Source organism: Phragmites australis, chromosome 22, assembly GCF_958298935.1.
Source record: "Phragmites australis chromosome 22, lpPhrAust1.1, whole genome shotgun sequence".
Classification (NCBI taxonomy): Eukaryota; Viridiplantae; Streptophyta; class Magnoliopsida; order Poales; family Poaceae; genus Phragmites; species Phragmites australis.
This window is the reverse complement of record NC_084942.1, coordinates 14,846,962-14,863,677: the sequence shown is the minus strand read 5'-3', so window position 1 is coordinate 14,863,677 and position 16,716 is coordinate 14,846,962. Positions and strand designations below refer to the sequence as shown.

The following is a 16,716-nucleotide window of genomic DNA, read 5'->3' as shown; positions in this document are numbered from 1 at the left end:
GCGGTTCTACAACCTCACCGGTCCAACCCGCTGCACGGTGAGCTTCCCCGTGCTCCTGTACAACTTATGCACGCGCCGTTTTCCCTCCGTCCTGTCGCCGGCGCGTGCGTCCGCGACGACCGGCTGCCGCCGCGCCACAGCTCTCGCCGCCGGCCATGCCACGATCGAGCTCCTCAGCGTTTGGCCGCGTCATTGGGTCCACGCGCCCTCGTAGAAGCTATAGCCGCCCTCGTCCGAGTCTATTGCGCCACGGTTTCGCCACCGGCGACGCCAACCGTGCCGCCGCCGTGCTCGTTTCGCCCCTCGCCGCCGCTCGCCGTGCTCCGGCCATCGCCGGCGTCGACATGTGCCCCCACCGTAACTGCGTGCTCATGCTAGTGCTGTTGCCGCCATCGGCCGGGCCATTCAGGCCGCCGCTCGCTGCCGGCAGCCACCGCAAGGGCCGCCAACCATCCCTTGTTGGGCGCGCGCCGGCCATGGGCTGGTTTTGACTTCGGTCATGGGAGCCGGGCCCGCGGTCAGTGGCTTGGGCTAGATCGTTATCGGTAGAAAAAGGGTTGGGGCTATTTAATATCCGGTTTAAATGGAAAATGCAAATAGATTTAAATATGTATTGATAAATCGGCTGATATCTTGTATAATGCGTAGAAAAATGTATATAGCTCCAAAAATATTGAAACCAATTTTGTTGGCTTCGTATTACCCTGCTCTACATGCTAAAAATACCAGCAGCCATGAAATGTGTTCTGGGAATTATTGAATTAATGAAATGTGTTTAGGCTGTGTTAATTCATAGTTAAATATGGGTAACTCCAAAATTGATGATTCAAATTCTGTAAATCTTGTTGATTTATTCCCTGTTTAGTAAAAATATGCACTTTCATGTTTAGCACAGTTAGCATTCTAAATTGGTTTAAGCCTTGGTTATTCTTTGATTAATCCAAAGATGATTGAATGGTTAACCCTAATTGCAATTAGGAAATATTTGATGTTTTAAGTGCAGGGCATAATGCATGTCACCTTCGCTGTTGCATGGCTTTCATACTCATCATTGCACGCGATTATTCTTATAGAGAACGTCGATCCGATGACAGAGGCGAGCGAGGCTATTCCTGGAGGTTCTAACGGTGGTGATCGTGGTTCGGGTAGCTGTGAGCAGCAGCTAGGGCAGCAAGGCAAGCATCGTTCATATTGCACCGCGTCTACTTGAAAATCTAATATGTTATCTACGCTTATGTATACGTTGCATGTGTCGGGTACCGATTTGGGTAGAACCTATGCCGATGCATTCTCCCATTTCGGTCACGTGTCATGTGTTATTCCTTGGAGCCTAGTGGTGTCATCGAGGTCTCATTATAGTTCGCTATGCTTAATGGTACTTAGGCTTTCCGGTAGAAGTCGACGACGGCGTCCACCGTTGTCGCGAGCCTAGGGCTTATTACTTGTTCACACTTGTGGTTGTGTTGATGATGAGTTGGTTTGGTGAGTGGTGAGTTGAGACGAGGTGTGGGCGGTGTTAGGGGTGTCATCTGCTCACGAGGAGTCCTCAGGCAGTTCGGGGAGGGAACCCGGACACCGTAGACCGCTTGTACCGGTTAAGCACCGACCGCGGTGTAGTCGGCTTTAGCACTTACCTTACTCACCACATGCTGATATAATGGTAGGCGAGCTGATTACCTTCGCAGATGTGGTCATGTGGGCCTCGTCATAGACGGTGTGACTCCGGTTTGAGTCCGGGCTTTTAGCGGTATTGGTTTGCTCGCGGAGTAGTTCTAATACCGCCGCGCCGAGCTATGGTTGATCCACATGGTTGGGCCTGGTTGGGAAAGGTTGTCACGGGTACCCCCTTGTGTGCATCTTAGCGGGTGGCACAAGCCGTATGGTCCCTGTGTCGTGTGGGTCCAGGAGTATCCCCCTGTAGGGTGTATAATCAGTTCGAACTGCCGCGCTCTCGGTCATGAGCATTGCTATCGCTTATCTCCACCGAGCGACCATGTTTTGGTCGTAGAGTTTCGATGTGGGTTGTGGCATGGTTGGTTGGGTGGTTTGGTCGGTATGTGGTCGGTGGTTTGGTGGTAATGGTTTACTCTTATATACTTGTTGTTTATATATCTGTTCTGATCAGTTGGTTGGCAGGGTTTGAGTTGGTGGTTGGTTAAGTCAGTTGCTTACACCTAGAGTCTAGGTTGCTTACCGCTTAATTAACTTAAACCTGTCTTAATCCTTGCTACAGCTTTAAATGCATGATCCTTGGAGTCGAGAATATATATACTCATACTGTGTAAAACTCGCTAGTACCTTCGTACTAAGGGTACTGCCCTTAAGTTTCAGGTTCACAGGTTGGTGAGGAAGAGGCAGTGTTCGGCTACTTTGTGCCTGCCGATCAGGGTGGCGGGCAGGAGTAGCACCTTCTACTCCGAACTCCGGCGCTTTTGGTATGGAGCCTAAGGGCATACGGCTCTATACTCTTTTGTTGTATAGGTTTATCTTCCGCTGCGTAGTTGTTGTTGTTCCTCTTTTGTTGTAAATTGTGGAAGCAGTTGCATGTTTGAGTGTTGTAATACAGCTTAATTACTTGCTCTCTATTAAACTGTGTTGTGATATTTGAGTTGGAAGGTATGTGTTCCGATCCTGGGCACAAAACACATGCCGGGACTACCGGAATGGTATTCTGGTTAATTGTCAAGGTTGTGATTATGAATAATGATCCTCCTGATGATTAATTAGAATACTATTTGGACGGTTCCTCACAATATGTATGACTTGATGACCATAAATAGGTTATAAATTAGGGATTATCTCCCCCTGAACTCTTCAATTCTCGAAGTCTTCTCATATATTTCTGGAATATAGAAGTGGGCAATGACTTAGTGGATAAATCTGCTAGATTTTCACTTGACTTTGTTTGCAAGATATTTATTTCTCTACTCTTTTGTAGCTCATGTGGGAAAATAATTTAGGAGCAATATGCTTTGTAATATTACTCTTTATATAACATGTTTATATCTGAGCAATACGAGCAGTATTATCTTCATAGATAACAGTGGGAGATTCTGAAGAATTAATCCCACATGATCCTTGTATATGGTTTATCATTCTGCGAAGCCATACGCATTCACGAGAGGCTTCATATAGAGCTATTATTTTAAATGATTGCTGGAAGTAGCAACAAGAGTTTGCTTTGATGATTTTCACGAGAAAGCAGTGCCACCATATAGGAAAACAAATCTAGTTTTTGACCTAGCATTATGAGGATCAGACATATAGCCAAGATTAGTATAATCTTTCATGGTCATATCTTGGTTTTTCTGATAGAACAAACCAAGATCTCTAGTACCGTTTAGATACCTCAGGATTTGTTTTGCACCAACCAAATGCTTTTTAGTTGGAGCAGCACTATGTCTAGCCAAAAGATTGATTGCAAATGTAATATCAGGCCTTGTGCAATTTGTGAGCTACATAAATGCTCCTATGATATTTAAATATGGAACATCAGCCCCCAATAATTCTTACCTTCTTCCCTGAGTCGGAATGGATCTTTGTCCATATCCAGGGATCGAATGACCATAGGAGTTTTTGATGGATATGACTTATCCATATTAAACTTATGCAATATCTTTTCAATGTATGCAGATTGGTGAATTAATATCCCTGATGGGAGATGCTCAAGTTGTAAACCTAAGCAGAATTTGGTCTTGCCCAAATCCTTCATCTCAAACTCCGTCTTTAGATGATTGCTGGCTTCCTTTATATCTTGTGTGGTTCCAATTATATTGAGGTCGTCAACATAAACTGCGATGATGCAGAATCCAGTGAGGGATTTCTTGATGAACACATAGGGACAATCATCGATGTTAGACTAACCCTTTAGAAGAAGGAGCTCACTTAGTCGGTTGTACCACATTCTACTCGACTGTTTCAAGCCATAGAGTGACTTTTGCAATTTTACACAAAACATGTTGCGATTTGCCTTTGGATTCGGAATCTTAAGCCCTTCAGGGACTTTCATATATATGTCCGAATCAAGTGACCCATATAGATAAGATGTCACCATATCCATTAATGGCATGAATAAGTCCATTTAAACCGCCAATGAGATTAAGTATCAGAACGTTATTCCACTCATAACGGTTATAAGATTCTCCTGAATCAATATAGTTTGTGGAAATTTCATGTACTTCCTCTAACTCCTCAGGATTTCCCATCACCATGGAGTTAGGTTGATCTGATGTCCCAACACCAAGATTAGTGCACACATTTGTGCTGAGCTTTGGATGAAGAGCATCCAATCGGTGTCTATCAACAATAGGTTGATTTTCATTTACGAACTTAGAAGATATCTTCCTTTGCTTCTATGATTGCTTTTCAGAAGCATTATTTGCAACCAGATTTCTCCCCCTCTTACTGGAATTTGGGAGATGAGTAGTTTTATAAGGTACCTCCACCCTTTCTGGTTCATTCACTGCAGGAATATGAGACTTTGTGACACCCTTGTGGTCAATAAATGCATCTGTTAGGTTATTTACAAGGTGTTGCAAATTTATGATCCTCTGAACTTCTTGTTCAGATTCTAAAGTACGTGGATCTAGAGATTGAAAGCCAGTGGCATTCCAATTGATTTCTCAGCATTCATTTTGGTACAAATCTCCCCCTAATGCTAGAAAATTATCTTCATCGAAGATGCAATCAGCGTACATGGCTGTGAACAAATCCCCTATTAGGGGCTCGTGGTATTTAATAATTGATGCAAGAGTACACCCCACATATACACCCAATCTTCTATTGGGGCCCATTGAAGTACGTTGCGGTGGTGGAATCGGTACGTTTACAGCGCAACCGAAAATTCGCAGATGGGAAATACTTGGTTGATTTCCACGTAGTATTTGCAATGGGGGAAGTTGCATGATCTGCAGTTGGTCTGATTTGAATTAAATCTGTGGCGTGCAAGACCGCATGACCCCAGCATGATGTGGGAAATTTGCAATTTTGTAAAAGTGGTTGAGCAATCCATTTTATTATCTTGATAAGAACTTCAGCAAGATCATTTTGAGTATGAACACATGATACTGAATGCTCTAGATTGATACCTAGAGCCATGCAATAATCATTAAATGCCCACTAAGAGAATTCCGTGGCATTGTCCATTCTAATGGACTTTATCCTTTGCTCAAGACAATTAGCTTGTAATTTGATAATTTGAGCTATTAATTTTGCAAATGCATGGTTACATGTGGACAAGAGGCACATGTGATCAATGAGTAGATGCATCAATAAGCACCATGAAGTACCTGAAAGGCCCAGATAAAGGTTGAATTGGATCACATATATCTTCTTAAATACATTCAAGAAAATTAATATGTTCATGTTTAATTTTAAGGTAAAAAGGCCTTAAAATTAACTTCCCTGTGGCACAAGCAGTGCACACATAATCCGATGATTATGGGAATCTTGCAATATTTATGTTGTGACCAACAGAATTGCGAATAATTTTCCTCAGCATCCCAATGCCAGGATGACCAAGACGATTATGCCAAGTCTTGAACTTATTGAGATTTTGGAAAATTATTTTAAACACAACATGTGTTACAGGTGTGATGTACATATAGTACAATCCAGTTGAAAATGAGGTAAATTTCTCAAGTACCTCCTTGTTAAATCCGTTGGATTTGGTGAGAAATTGTAATTCTTCACCATTCTCAATTTGAGTTTCAATATGAAAACCATTAAGACGAATGTCTTTATAACTGAGTAAGGTACGAGTTAAATCGAGATACAAGAGTACATCCTCGATTACTAATTTTGTACACATAGGAAGTCTTATTGTGGCTCGACTTGAACCCACAATCAACGCATCGCGACCGGCGATGGTCATAATATTTCTATGTTTCTTATGTAATATATGGAAATATTTTTGCTCCCGTAAGATTGTATTAGTGGCACAGCTATCCACTAAACAAATTTCTTCTTCCTCTATTTATTTGCGTCCCGTAAAAGATTCTATATATATAAAAGATAAAATTCAGTAGGAATTTAACTCATATATAGAGTAGAGTGCTGATATTATTTAATACATGTCCGAGGTACATGTTTAGATACAAACGATACAATATACAATACTTAATAGGACAATATTAAGCTAATGACAACTAGGATGCATCGAAAATCTAAGAGAGATCTCCGAATATATCGTGGGAATGAAATTCCACGAGCATACCATCCATATTGAGGAGATCGTCCTCCTTCTGATGAATCGGATCTTGATTGTTTAGAGGAACATCTTGAGAAGATCCCGCGACCATATCGTCAGCAAATTGTTCATTGAAGTGTGCCTCAAATTTGTCTCTGTGAACTTGCTTGCCTATCCCAATAGATTTGAGATATAAATCCACCAAGTGGCTAGGAATACAACATTTTGTTTGTACGGTGATTCTTACATCCACAACGCTGATAAGCTTGAGAGTTGTCTTTGGTATTATTCTTGAATTGACCTTTGTCTTTGGGAATACCATTCCTTTTCTGCATATTGGAAGGCTTCCACTTTCCTTTACCCTTCCGGTTGTTCCGTTTATGGCCACAAAATTTATTAGTATTATGAGTATTAGCATGTACTTCAGGAAGTGGAGCAGCGCCCGTTGGGCGGTTATGATGTATTTTCATAAGAAGTTCATCATGTTTCTCCTCCTAAAGTAATGTATAAATCAACTTGAAATACTTAGTGTATTTTTGTTGGCGATACTACTGTTGCAATACGCAGAACGATGGATCAAAAGTGCATAAAGTCTTTTCAATCATGTCATCATCCAATACTGTTTGACCACAAAACTTCAACTTGGCGTAGATTTTGTAAACTTGAGAGTTGTAGTCTGCTACGAATTTAAAATAGTGAAAGCGAAGTAGAGAACAGTTGCGTTGAGCTTCTGGTAAGATGACAAATTTTTGTTGCTCATAACGCTCCTTGAGGGAGGTCCATAGAGCAAGTGGATCTTCCCCCATGATATACTCATTTTTGAGGTCAGGGTGGAGGTGATGTCGTAGAAAGACCAACGTAGCATATTTAGAATGCTCAAGTATTGGAGGTGCATCCTCCGGCTGTGGAGTTATGGTGGCAAGGATCTGCTGGGTAGCCAAACTGAATTTGACATCTTGTGCCCAGGTCAAGTAATTGGTGCCATCCATAGCAAGCTCTAGGAAACTCTTCTTAGGAATATCAGCCATGTCCTATATGGAATGACATGTATTAATTTACTAAGAGAGTAAATTAATATCAAACGTTGTAATTGCTTGTATAAAAATGCAAGATGTCTGAAAAGACAAGTGATGTAGACCTTAATATAGTACATGCGATAAATCGCTGCTATGATGTTAGACTCTATTCGCGATAGAATAGGTGGCCGTAGTCACTGCCAACACATAGACTTTGTACAAAATGTGGGATAGACATGTTGAAGATAGTAAACAAAATGGTGTAGAACTAGCAATATTGGGCGAGATAACTCGCTGCTATTGACATGGACTTCATCCAATTAAGGCGGACGACGCTATAGTCGCAGCCAATGTCAAGGTCTCCAATACCTTGTGTTATGCCAACATTATAAAAGGTAATCATCAATTAAATTACATTTTTATGAGTATTCCAAAAAGAGGCAATAAGAGATTGCATGGAATAAACAAGAGTGTATTAAACATCAATATATTGAACATATTGCTGATGTAATATAGTTACAATACATAAATACACAAGATTATGCAATTATATGAAGTATGAGGACTAAAGTGCATAAAACACAATATAATAGAAATTATATTGATAATGGAGGCGTGCAAAACTGAAGAACCCGAAGGGTTAAAATGCTAAATTGCGCTATCCAATTTGATTTCGGTTTGGCACAGCCCATTGGAGGTGGCAGACTGGTGGCTGGCTTGGCCTGTCGCGGTCCAATAAAGTGGCAGCCTGACAGTGTGGCCCACAAAGGCGGTACGGCTCATGGGGCGTAGTGGGCTGCTATTGCAGCCCGCTGAGGCAGCAGCCTGGCACGGCCCGTGGGGCACAATTGCTGGTGCACTGTATAAAAGGCAAAGGGAGCCGGTAGGGTTCCCGACCACCCCGCCAGCAAACAAATGCAGTGCCATCGCCCCCGTCGATGCGCTGTAAGGCTGTTGACGCCGTCGATCGACCAACTGTTGGCTTGGCCGTCGTGTGGTGGTGATGTGGCCCGCCCGGTGTTGGAGAGTGCCGCCCGGCGATGGAGCACCCCGCCCTGTCGGCAAATCGGTGCATTCTACCGATGATTGGTTGTGGTCAGTCATCGGCGCACACCCTCACCCCCTTCCTCCCCTCCTCCGCCTCCGAGGAAAAGCCGGCCTAGGGCCGGCTGTCGGCGTACTTCATGTGGGTGGCCGCCATCGCCGCCTGCTCCAGTTCACCGATTGGCCATAGCGGCGAAGCTTGGGCCACCGATTTTCCGCAACGGTGGCGGTGAGGCGAAGCCGGCGATAGGGAGGGGGCGTCTCCATCGAGGGGGCCATAACGTAAATGGTGAGAAACACTGGCGAAGATGAGCCGGCCACGGACGCCTGCGATGGAGACCCAGACGCGGGTGTCAATGAGAAGGGTGCCGATGGCACATGCCGTGGAGTAACAACATTGTATGGTGCGCGTAGTGCCACCAGTCCGTGCACTGAGCAGCACGCATACCCATGGATTGGATAGCACGATGTCGAGGGTAGGACTGTCTCGTTCGAGGGATCAGATGCCGTTGCTGGTGAAGGCATAGCCCGAAGGGCTGATCAATGAGCATCATGCACGACGACGCTGAAGATCCTGGTCGGACCGTGTAGAGGAGGCCGTCCATCATGTCTGAGGAAGCGTGCCCACGGTGCTTGATGATGGTGACGGCAAGAATGGAACTAGCAGCGTCCAATGCAGCGAACCGGTGTTTAAGGACGAATGAGTCGGAGGATTGCCGCCTCCAGAGTATTCAGAGAGTGAAGAACATCTCCAGTTGTCCTCCATCGATGCTTAACATGGGATGGGCTCTCTGTTCTTCGCTGTTCTTTGTGTGTGATGGCGCTGTTCATCCTTCCCTGTTGTTGTTTGATTCCTCTCGGTTGGCCGATGATCAGTGGATCGAGCGAGTGCGTGATAACATGTTAGAACTCGGATGTGAAATAGTAGATCGGGATCAAGTTCTATCCATTTCATTGATTCAATGGTGTACATTTATACATGATGAATAGGCATTCTTTAGGGAGATGCCCCTCCCCAATAGGTAGGAAGCCAAACTGCCGATGGCGGTTTGGAGGCAACGAGAGCGACCGAACACCATGGAGAGGTAGGAGGAACCACCGAGGAGAAGGCCTCAGGAAGAGGGCAAATTTGGGAATGGACTGCTACAGCCGAGAAGAACGATCGGATCTCACTCCACGGGGCAAGATCGCCGGCCCTGGCAGCCTGCCACCGTCGGTCCCACGGGCAGCCAGACAGAGTCCACAATAGGATTAACTCGTGAGACGTGGGGCCCGCCAATGCCCAAACCCAAACCTTCCCCTGAACCCTCTCCCTAGCGCCGCCAACGCCGACGAGCGGAAGAAGAGGGCCGACCGATCCAGCTCCGATGGCCAGCGGGGGACTGCTCGGGGGCGCGTTCTGGGCGACGCGGGCGCTGGAGGTGGTGAAGCGGAACGACTCCCCGGGCCTTCTATGGAAGCGCATCAAGCTCACCACCACCCGCAAGAACAACGCCAAGAAGCGCCTCAAGCGGCTCTGGCAGGTGAACCCATCGGCTCCCCTCGCCTCTTCCCTTTTCGTTCCCCTCCCATGAGCATCCATGTGGTGCGAGTTGCCTCCCTAGTATTTGGAGTGGATGTTTGTGATTGAACTTGAAGAGAAATGGGATTCGGGGTGGGGATGATCATGGTGAAGTTCGGCCACAAGTCTGGATATGTTTATCTTAGCCTTAACAATGTCCGTTGGGGATTTCACTCTAGTGGCAATTAGGCCCTGCCTATATTTTTGTGTGATTAAAAATGGGTTTTGCACCAGGAGCTAAATTTTGAGTCGTTCCCCTGACATGGCCATCAATATTGGGGAAGTTGATAAACTACGTTTAGATGCCAAAACATGTAGGATACCTACAACTGCAATTGCTTCTGAAAAAAGGTATACATAACAACAAATTGTGCGGATGCAGATTCGCTCCTATGAGAATGCTTACCTAGATTGGATTAGTATATTCACAGCTAAACAACTTACAGAGGTGCCCTTTAGGCTTGTTGGTAAGGATTTTTTCACATTTTATTGCTGGAGTAAAAGCTTTACCAATCCTTTGTGCTAGATGTAAGCTTTGCTAATTCTGCCTCTTGGAGAGACTTCATTTATCACATCTCAATTTTGAAACAACAATGTGCTAAAGTAGAATTATTTTCTTGATCTTGATGCGGTGGATGTCATGGAGCTGTATAGCAGGTGCATCCAGGGCTAAATTTCCTGTGTCGAAACAATTTTTTCAGGACCAGGTTGGCAGCTGGTTACCAGTCTGATTCTGGTGGAAGTTTTTTTTTTGTATTTTTTTTAATTTGGGAAACTCAATCTTCTTATCACTTATAACAACAAACAAGCAGAGTTTAAAAGAGTAAGAAAAGAAGCCAAGAAAAACATGTATTGTCCAGGTGCACTCTAGCATCCTGCACCCATGGGAAAATCCTTTGTGCACTGGTAACCGTTATAATTTTTTAACCCTGTGTGCATCTTGGAAAGTTTCCATCTGTGGTGTTCTATTTTCTTCACCCTTGTAAGCATTCTCAATGAAGAAAACTTAAAAAATGATTATCAAAAGAGGCGAAACACAGTGTGTACTCCTGTATTAGGCACACACACACAACTCCCTGAAAACCTCCCTCTTCTGAATACCATTGATATTTAGAGAGAATGGAAGTCATATTCTGAATCAGGTATTCAGGTGTCTGTAAATTTCAATTGTATACACCCTAGTCTGCATCAGTAAACTTCTTAGGTTAGCACATAATAAGAGCCCAGGATGTAACGTGCATGGTAGATTTCTAAAACAAGTATAGATAAACAGACCTTTTCCCTTTATCAGAACCAATGTGTTGATCACTCCAAATGTCATTCCCTGAACTTGAGCCAGGTATTAGACACAACACGTTACCATCTAAAAAATATCTGACCTAAAAATTGAAGTGCTTAACCATGTTGAGGTTAGATGCTCAAATCTAAAAATTACCATCCATTGATATTAAACAACTAAGGTAATCTTCTTTGATTGAAAAGATATCTGAGACAGTGAGGTTTACTTCTGATGGAATGCAAACAAGGTATATACCTTAGTGATACATCAAAATCCCACTGTCACCTGCATCCGGTCATTGTTCTTGCCCTAGTTTAAACAATGTACCTTTAACATCCAGTGAAAGTACAGGTTCAGCCATAAGTACAGGTTCAGCCATAAGCCCATAAATGATTGAGTGAAATAGAAAGGTACAGTTTAACCATAAATACTTGAGTGGTAGCCTGAAGATGAAAGATGAGGTTGACCATGAAGAATTATGTCTGCTCGTTGGACAAACTTGCACAAGGTTTAATTGTCACAATCAGTTCAGCGACGGCGGAGTCGGCGAGGAACAAACAGAGGAAGCAGTGCCGAGTCAAGTTAGCAAATTCCCATTGCCTACCTCTGTTCTTCTTCCCTTCTCGACCTCAAATTCCTACCAATTTTGTATCTTGTATTCTACAGATCGAGCTCACATATGTTTGATTCATTCGTAGGCGGTCTAGACTGTTACATTAATGAGATTCCAGAGTTTTTCTGGTAGAGAATAACAAAGATCGATGGACAAGATGAAAAAGGTTTCTGATTCCATCAGTAAAATATAATGACATGGGTGTCAATGAATTCATGGAGCACTGAACATAGGTAAAATATAATGACATGAATATAGGTAATGGCAAATAATGGGGGAGATATAGCTGTAAACAGCACCTGTTGAAAGCTAAATAGGGAGAGAAGGCTCACCTTGACCAGAGTACTGAGCTAGAACTCAGACTTGGCTCCGTGGAGTTACTAAGCACAACCTTTGCTCTGTCATCTGCTGTAATGATTTGTTACCCAGCAGAGGAGGAACTAAATTACTTTCTCCTTTGAGGGTGGAGGAAGGGGCTCTTAGCACATCCTATGATGGGGTTACCATCAGCCATAAATTGCAAACTAGGATTGCCTTTAAAATGTTTTAAAGACATATTTGCCACTTGTGGTACATCCCTGGAGACTTTATGCCACCAAGTTTTCAATTTTATAGTACATGAAAAAACCTTTATCGATTTTGTGCACTCTGCTTTCCTCCTTTCTCTGAAGCTTGGTCCCGCAAGCAGTCAGAATCATGAATAAACCTTTTTATCCATTTTTTGCACCCTGTGCTTTCCTCCTTTCTCTGAACCTTAGTCCTGCAAGCAGTCAGAGTCATTCATTGTCAATAGCATCCTTAGTCCTCTGCTCAGTTATGCTCTTTGTTTTCTGTAGTAACACTTGATTTGCCTCATTGAGACTTATTTTAGTGAGCATCTGTAGTTGCCTGCAATAATCATCCAGAACTTCCGCCGCTACTCCTTGAATCTTGAATTGAAGCTTATGTGATCCATGTGTCTAGCTTGTTATACATTGCTGCATGTGACATAATTAACCCATATATTATTCTTCTTAGTTGTTGGATACATGATGCAGCCACAGCTACCATAGCAGAGTTCTTTGTTTGGATGAGTGATAATGGTATTTATCTGGTTCCGTTATATCTGTAGCATGACTGAAGATCCTGTATGTTTGGAAAACCTTGATTTAGGCCTGTCTTAGAATGATCCTTGATAAAAGCACCATCCCCTATCCCTGTCTTAGTATTGCATTCTATGGATGATATATTTTGTTCTTTCCCCAAACACACTAGCTCTCAACTGTTGCAGTTTTCCTGCACATAAGTATTGAATGGATGCACTTGTCACTTCCTTTATCCTTATCTTTTGTATGATTTAGCTGTATGGAGCTTGAATGCTTGATGCACTATTGTTTAAGTCATTTCTGTTAGATTGTTCTTCAATTTTCTCTCACAATAGCAGATGATAGGACATATTGAAATATCGTATCATTTTTTAGCCTTTCTCAAGCATCTATGTAACTGGCATTAGCTAGTTCTGGAAAACAGAAATGTATGTGCACTGAATCATAATCGAAAGTTTTGCAGTAAGTCCAAAGTTCCACAACTAGTGATATCATGATTTATGTTGCACACTCCTGAGGAAGTGATTATTTACTTTTGACGTAACTGTTCCTTTATCCAATTGATTTTGAACAATATTCAGTGGATGGATCTCATGTAGATAACTTCCTATTCAAAAGTTATGGTTGTGCACTTGGTCATACTGTTACTAAACCTCTTGGCCTATGATCCGCAAGTTGAGGTAATAATAAGTAATAAGCAGCACTGTTTCCTGGCTGCAAGTTCTATTTACACTTCTGGAATTCCACTGGTCTTGCAGCATTGTTCTTTCAGTATTCGAAGTGTCTCGCATATTATCTCCTCAAACTGGTGACACGCCAGTTACATTTTGCAGTGTTTCCTTTCAGAATGAGGCGGTTATAAGGGCTTGTGCTGATTCAGAATCCGCGTCAACATTAAATGCCACATCCGCAGCCGGGAAGCAGCAGTAGGTTGGATGATCAATTTATGACTCCAAGGCTCATGCAATTAAAAAGGCCCGATGACCAACAAACTAAGACCAAGTGCATGTATACATCCGCTTTCTTCAGCTAGAAGACATCATTGCTTGCCACCATGTGCTACTCTGCCCCCTCCTGCGTACATAACTCTTAGAATCTTGGCCGCCTCCTGAGTTCTATCGTTTTCTAATTTCGCCATTTTTATGTTACTTCTCAAACTATTTCTGAATGCGTTCGCTTTCCTCCATTCTGCATCATGCTTAGGCCAGTCCAGCTACAGTTCTGCATCTGCTGCTGCCGATATGCTATTATATGCAGTAATGTAATGCGTTGAACCTATTCTGTCGTTGACATCAGCCTGGCCCCATTTTCTAAACTTGCAAGGTTGGTTAAGACATGAGAAAAGAATCTGCTGCCATCAAGGACGGACCTTGTCCCATGTGATGTGCATATATGTATGTATACTTGCGCGTGTGCTAATATTTGCATTTAACATATGGTGATGGTACAAGGACACACGCAACAAAATATCAGGCTGCGTGTACCTTTTATAAACCGGCGGTAGATGAAGCCGAGGCTTGCAAGTATGCACGGTTGAATCGATGGATGGAAAGGTTTTCAAAGATCCGTCGATGTTAAGGTTGTTCACAATATTTTTTTTCATGAGCAGTATTTAGGGTGTCATTTACACTCGTCTTTGGAATATGAGGATCTTTTTCTGATTTATGTGGTGAATTGAATTGCCTAGTATGAAATTCATGTGCCCTAACCGCGGATAATTTAGCGAAAAGAAATTGACCCTGAAATCAAATATGTTGGCTGTGTGAGCAGGAGAGAGACCGCCGTCTATCTGAGCAAAGATTGCATCTACACGAAGGAAGTCTTGTGGCACATTTCACAGTGGCTGCATTTCCACAACCTGTCATCCTTCAATCAATTTTAGAGTTTAACAAGTTAGTGGAGAGCGGCATCTACGACAAACATCTTTGGTGAGAATTTAATAGAATTGTAATTATCTTTTTGTGGTATATTTGGAAAGAGAGGAATTGAAGGACCTTCCCAAAAAAAACGACGAGCTCAGGGTTGCTCAGATAACAAAAGAGCATATTGAGGACTTCTACAAAGTATTTTCATCCTTTCCCTGAGTTGTGTTTTTCTCGTTCCTCCGTTGTTTCGTTTTGGGCCTGCTGTAGTCTCAGGCTTCGGTCTGTCTAGATTTTTTTTTTCTTTTAGGTTATACTCTTTTTTACTCTTTGTCTAATAAAATGGTAAATCTTGTGCCGCACTTTAAAAAAAAGACCCGATTCATTTCAGTTCAGAATTGGTATGAAATTCTTGCGGTCCAAACATGTTGACCCGTGGGCCGGCGCAGGCAGCGGCAGCGTGCACGCGGCGGCTCACACGACGACCGTCCGGGAAGTTGCCCGCCCGGGCGGCCGGGGCGTGGGATTCTACGGCGGTCGAAGAAACCAAGGGGAAGACGACAAGCCGGATCCACAAGGAGGTTCTCGCAGCAGCACGTACTCCTCGATCCATACGCTACGTCGGACGGCTTCGCCTCCGTTCCGTTCCGTTCTAGCCTTGCGCTCCCATCCCAGCCGCCGGCTTGCGTGCGTGATGGCGGAGTGCGTGCGAATTTAATTTCTTGTTGCGTGCCGATGTAGGTGTCGGAGAATTTGACCAGTTTCTTAGAATATGTATAACGGGTTGTTAGAGAAGATGTTTACAGAAAAAAATTAGGATTTTTTCTTAATTGTAGTAGCGCAGTGCTTAGATAGAGGGTGAGTATTTTTAAGTATCACTGTTTATATTAGTATTAATAAGATAGTTAATTATATTTAAACACCTGTTATCTTTGTTAGCATTGAAAATTATATTTTTATGTAGATATTTAACACTATTTTTTTCAAACACCTAGCTATAAGCATCTAGAATTGTTTATGCCCTTTAACTCACCTACGACTTTGTATCAACGGGTTAAATCAAATCACTTGGACAATGGCTCGTAAATAAATTTTATAATTTTAATACATAATTTTAATTGAGCTGTACGTAAATGGTTGTGCATAAGTACGTTCTTTTCCGATCCACGGTGACAGAAATAGGATGAGCTAAAGGCTTGCTTGGAATGTAGAATAATGGCTGCTACAAAATTTGTGGGGAAAGGCGAACGGCTATGGTGTTGTCTACTTACAACCGAAGAAACTTGTCGTCCCGAACTCAGTGTAACCAGTATCGATGTGCTCGAAATGCTTCTTTTATGATTTCTATTTGTGAAACATTTTCTACATGTCCGAATCATTTTCTGTTGGATTTTGATCCAGCGAAACCTCCTATGTATGACTCGATATGGTAAATATTCATTTATTTATCTTTATTTGGCATCTGTATATTTTTTTCATGCTTGTATGGTTTGCTTCAATGCAACTCTTTTACGCAAGTTTACAAATATTAAAGAAACATGGCCCATATTAGTTGGGGAGTTTTTCTTTTTTTGAGTAAGTACTATGTGAGTTTTTGGTTGTTGATCTAATGTAAAAAAAGTGATTGAAAACTAATAAAATTTCAGTCACTTGAAAATTAGATATGCTCATTCGACTTTGGGGGGGGGGGTGGGCAAGGATCTTGTTTGAGTTTGTTCTATAAGGCCATCTCCAACAGAAACTCTAAAAATCCACACTCTATAACACTATTACAGCATCCTCTATCACTATTTATCACTATTACAGTCTCTCATATTTTTTTTTATCTCCAACAGACACCCTATTTCCTACCTTACATTACTCTCTTCCTCCCTTCGAACCCACACGCATACTCAGTCTGCAGGGTTACGGGAGCCTCAAAACCAACGGCAAATTTGCCGGCTGCCTAGTGCTACAGTCGCGCGTCTGCATCACTGTAGAACCGGATGCCTCTTCCGCTGGAGCCGAATGCAGCAGCTGAAAACGGCAAAATCGAAACTACAGGGATGCGGCTTGGATTTCCGGCTCCC

At 42.9% G+C, this 16,716-nt stretch overlaps 1 protein-coding gene across 2 annotated transcripts; it reads left to right on the top strand.

Moving 5' to 3' along the window:
* The first annotated feature begins 9,459 nt into the window (after window positions 1-9,459).
* Window positions 9,460-15,037, top strand: LOC133905239 (uncharacterized). 2 transcript variants are annotated; one of them, XM_062346970.1, is made up of 2 exons: window positions 9,460-9,770; window positions 14,556-15,037. In XM_062346970.1, exons 1-2 carry the CDS (start codon window positions 9,615-9,617, stop codon window positions 14,715-14,717), a joined length of 318 nt encoding a protein of 105 aa, XP_062202954.1. In that variant the 5' UTR covers window positions 9,460-9,614; the 3' UTR covers window positions 14,718-15,037. The 2 variants fall into 2 exon arrangements, with proteins under 2 accessions (XP_062202954.1, XP_062202955.1); XM_062346971.1 differs by lacking the exon at window positions 14,556-15,037 and adding an exon at window positions 13,632-14,163 and having other exon boundaries at window positions 9,512-9,770.
* Window positions 15,038-16,716: the final 1,679 nt, after the last annotated feature.

Coding starts and splice junctions, on each gene's coding strand:
- LOC133905239 (XM_062346970.1), top strand. CDS start 9,615: ATGGCCAGCGGGGGACTGCTCGGGGGCGCGTTCTGGGCGACGCGGGCG. Junction 9,771..14,555: donor GCCTCAAGCGGCTCTGGCAG/GTGAACCCATCG, acceptor CTGTGTGAGCAG/GAGAGAGACCGCCGTCTATC.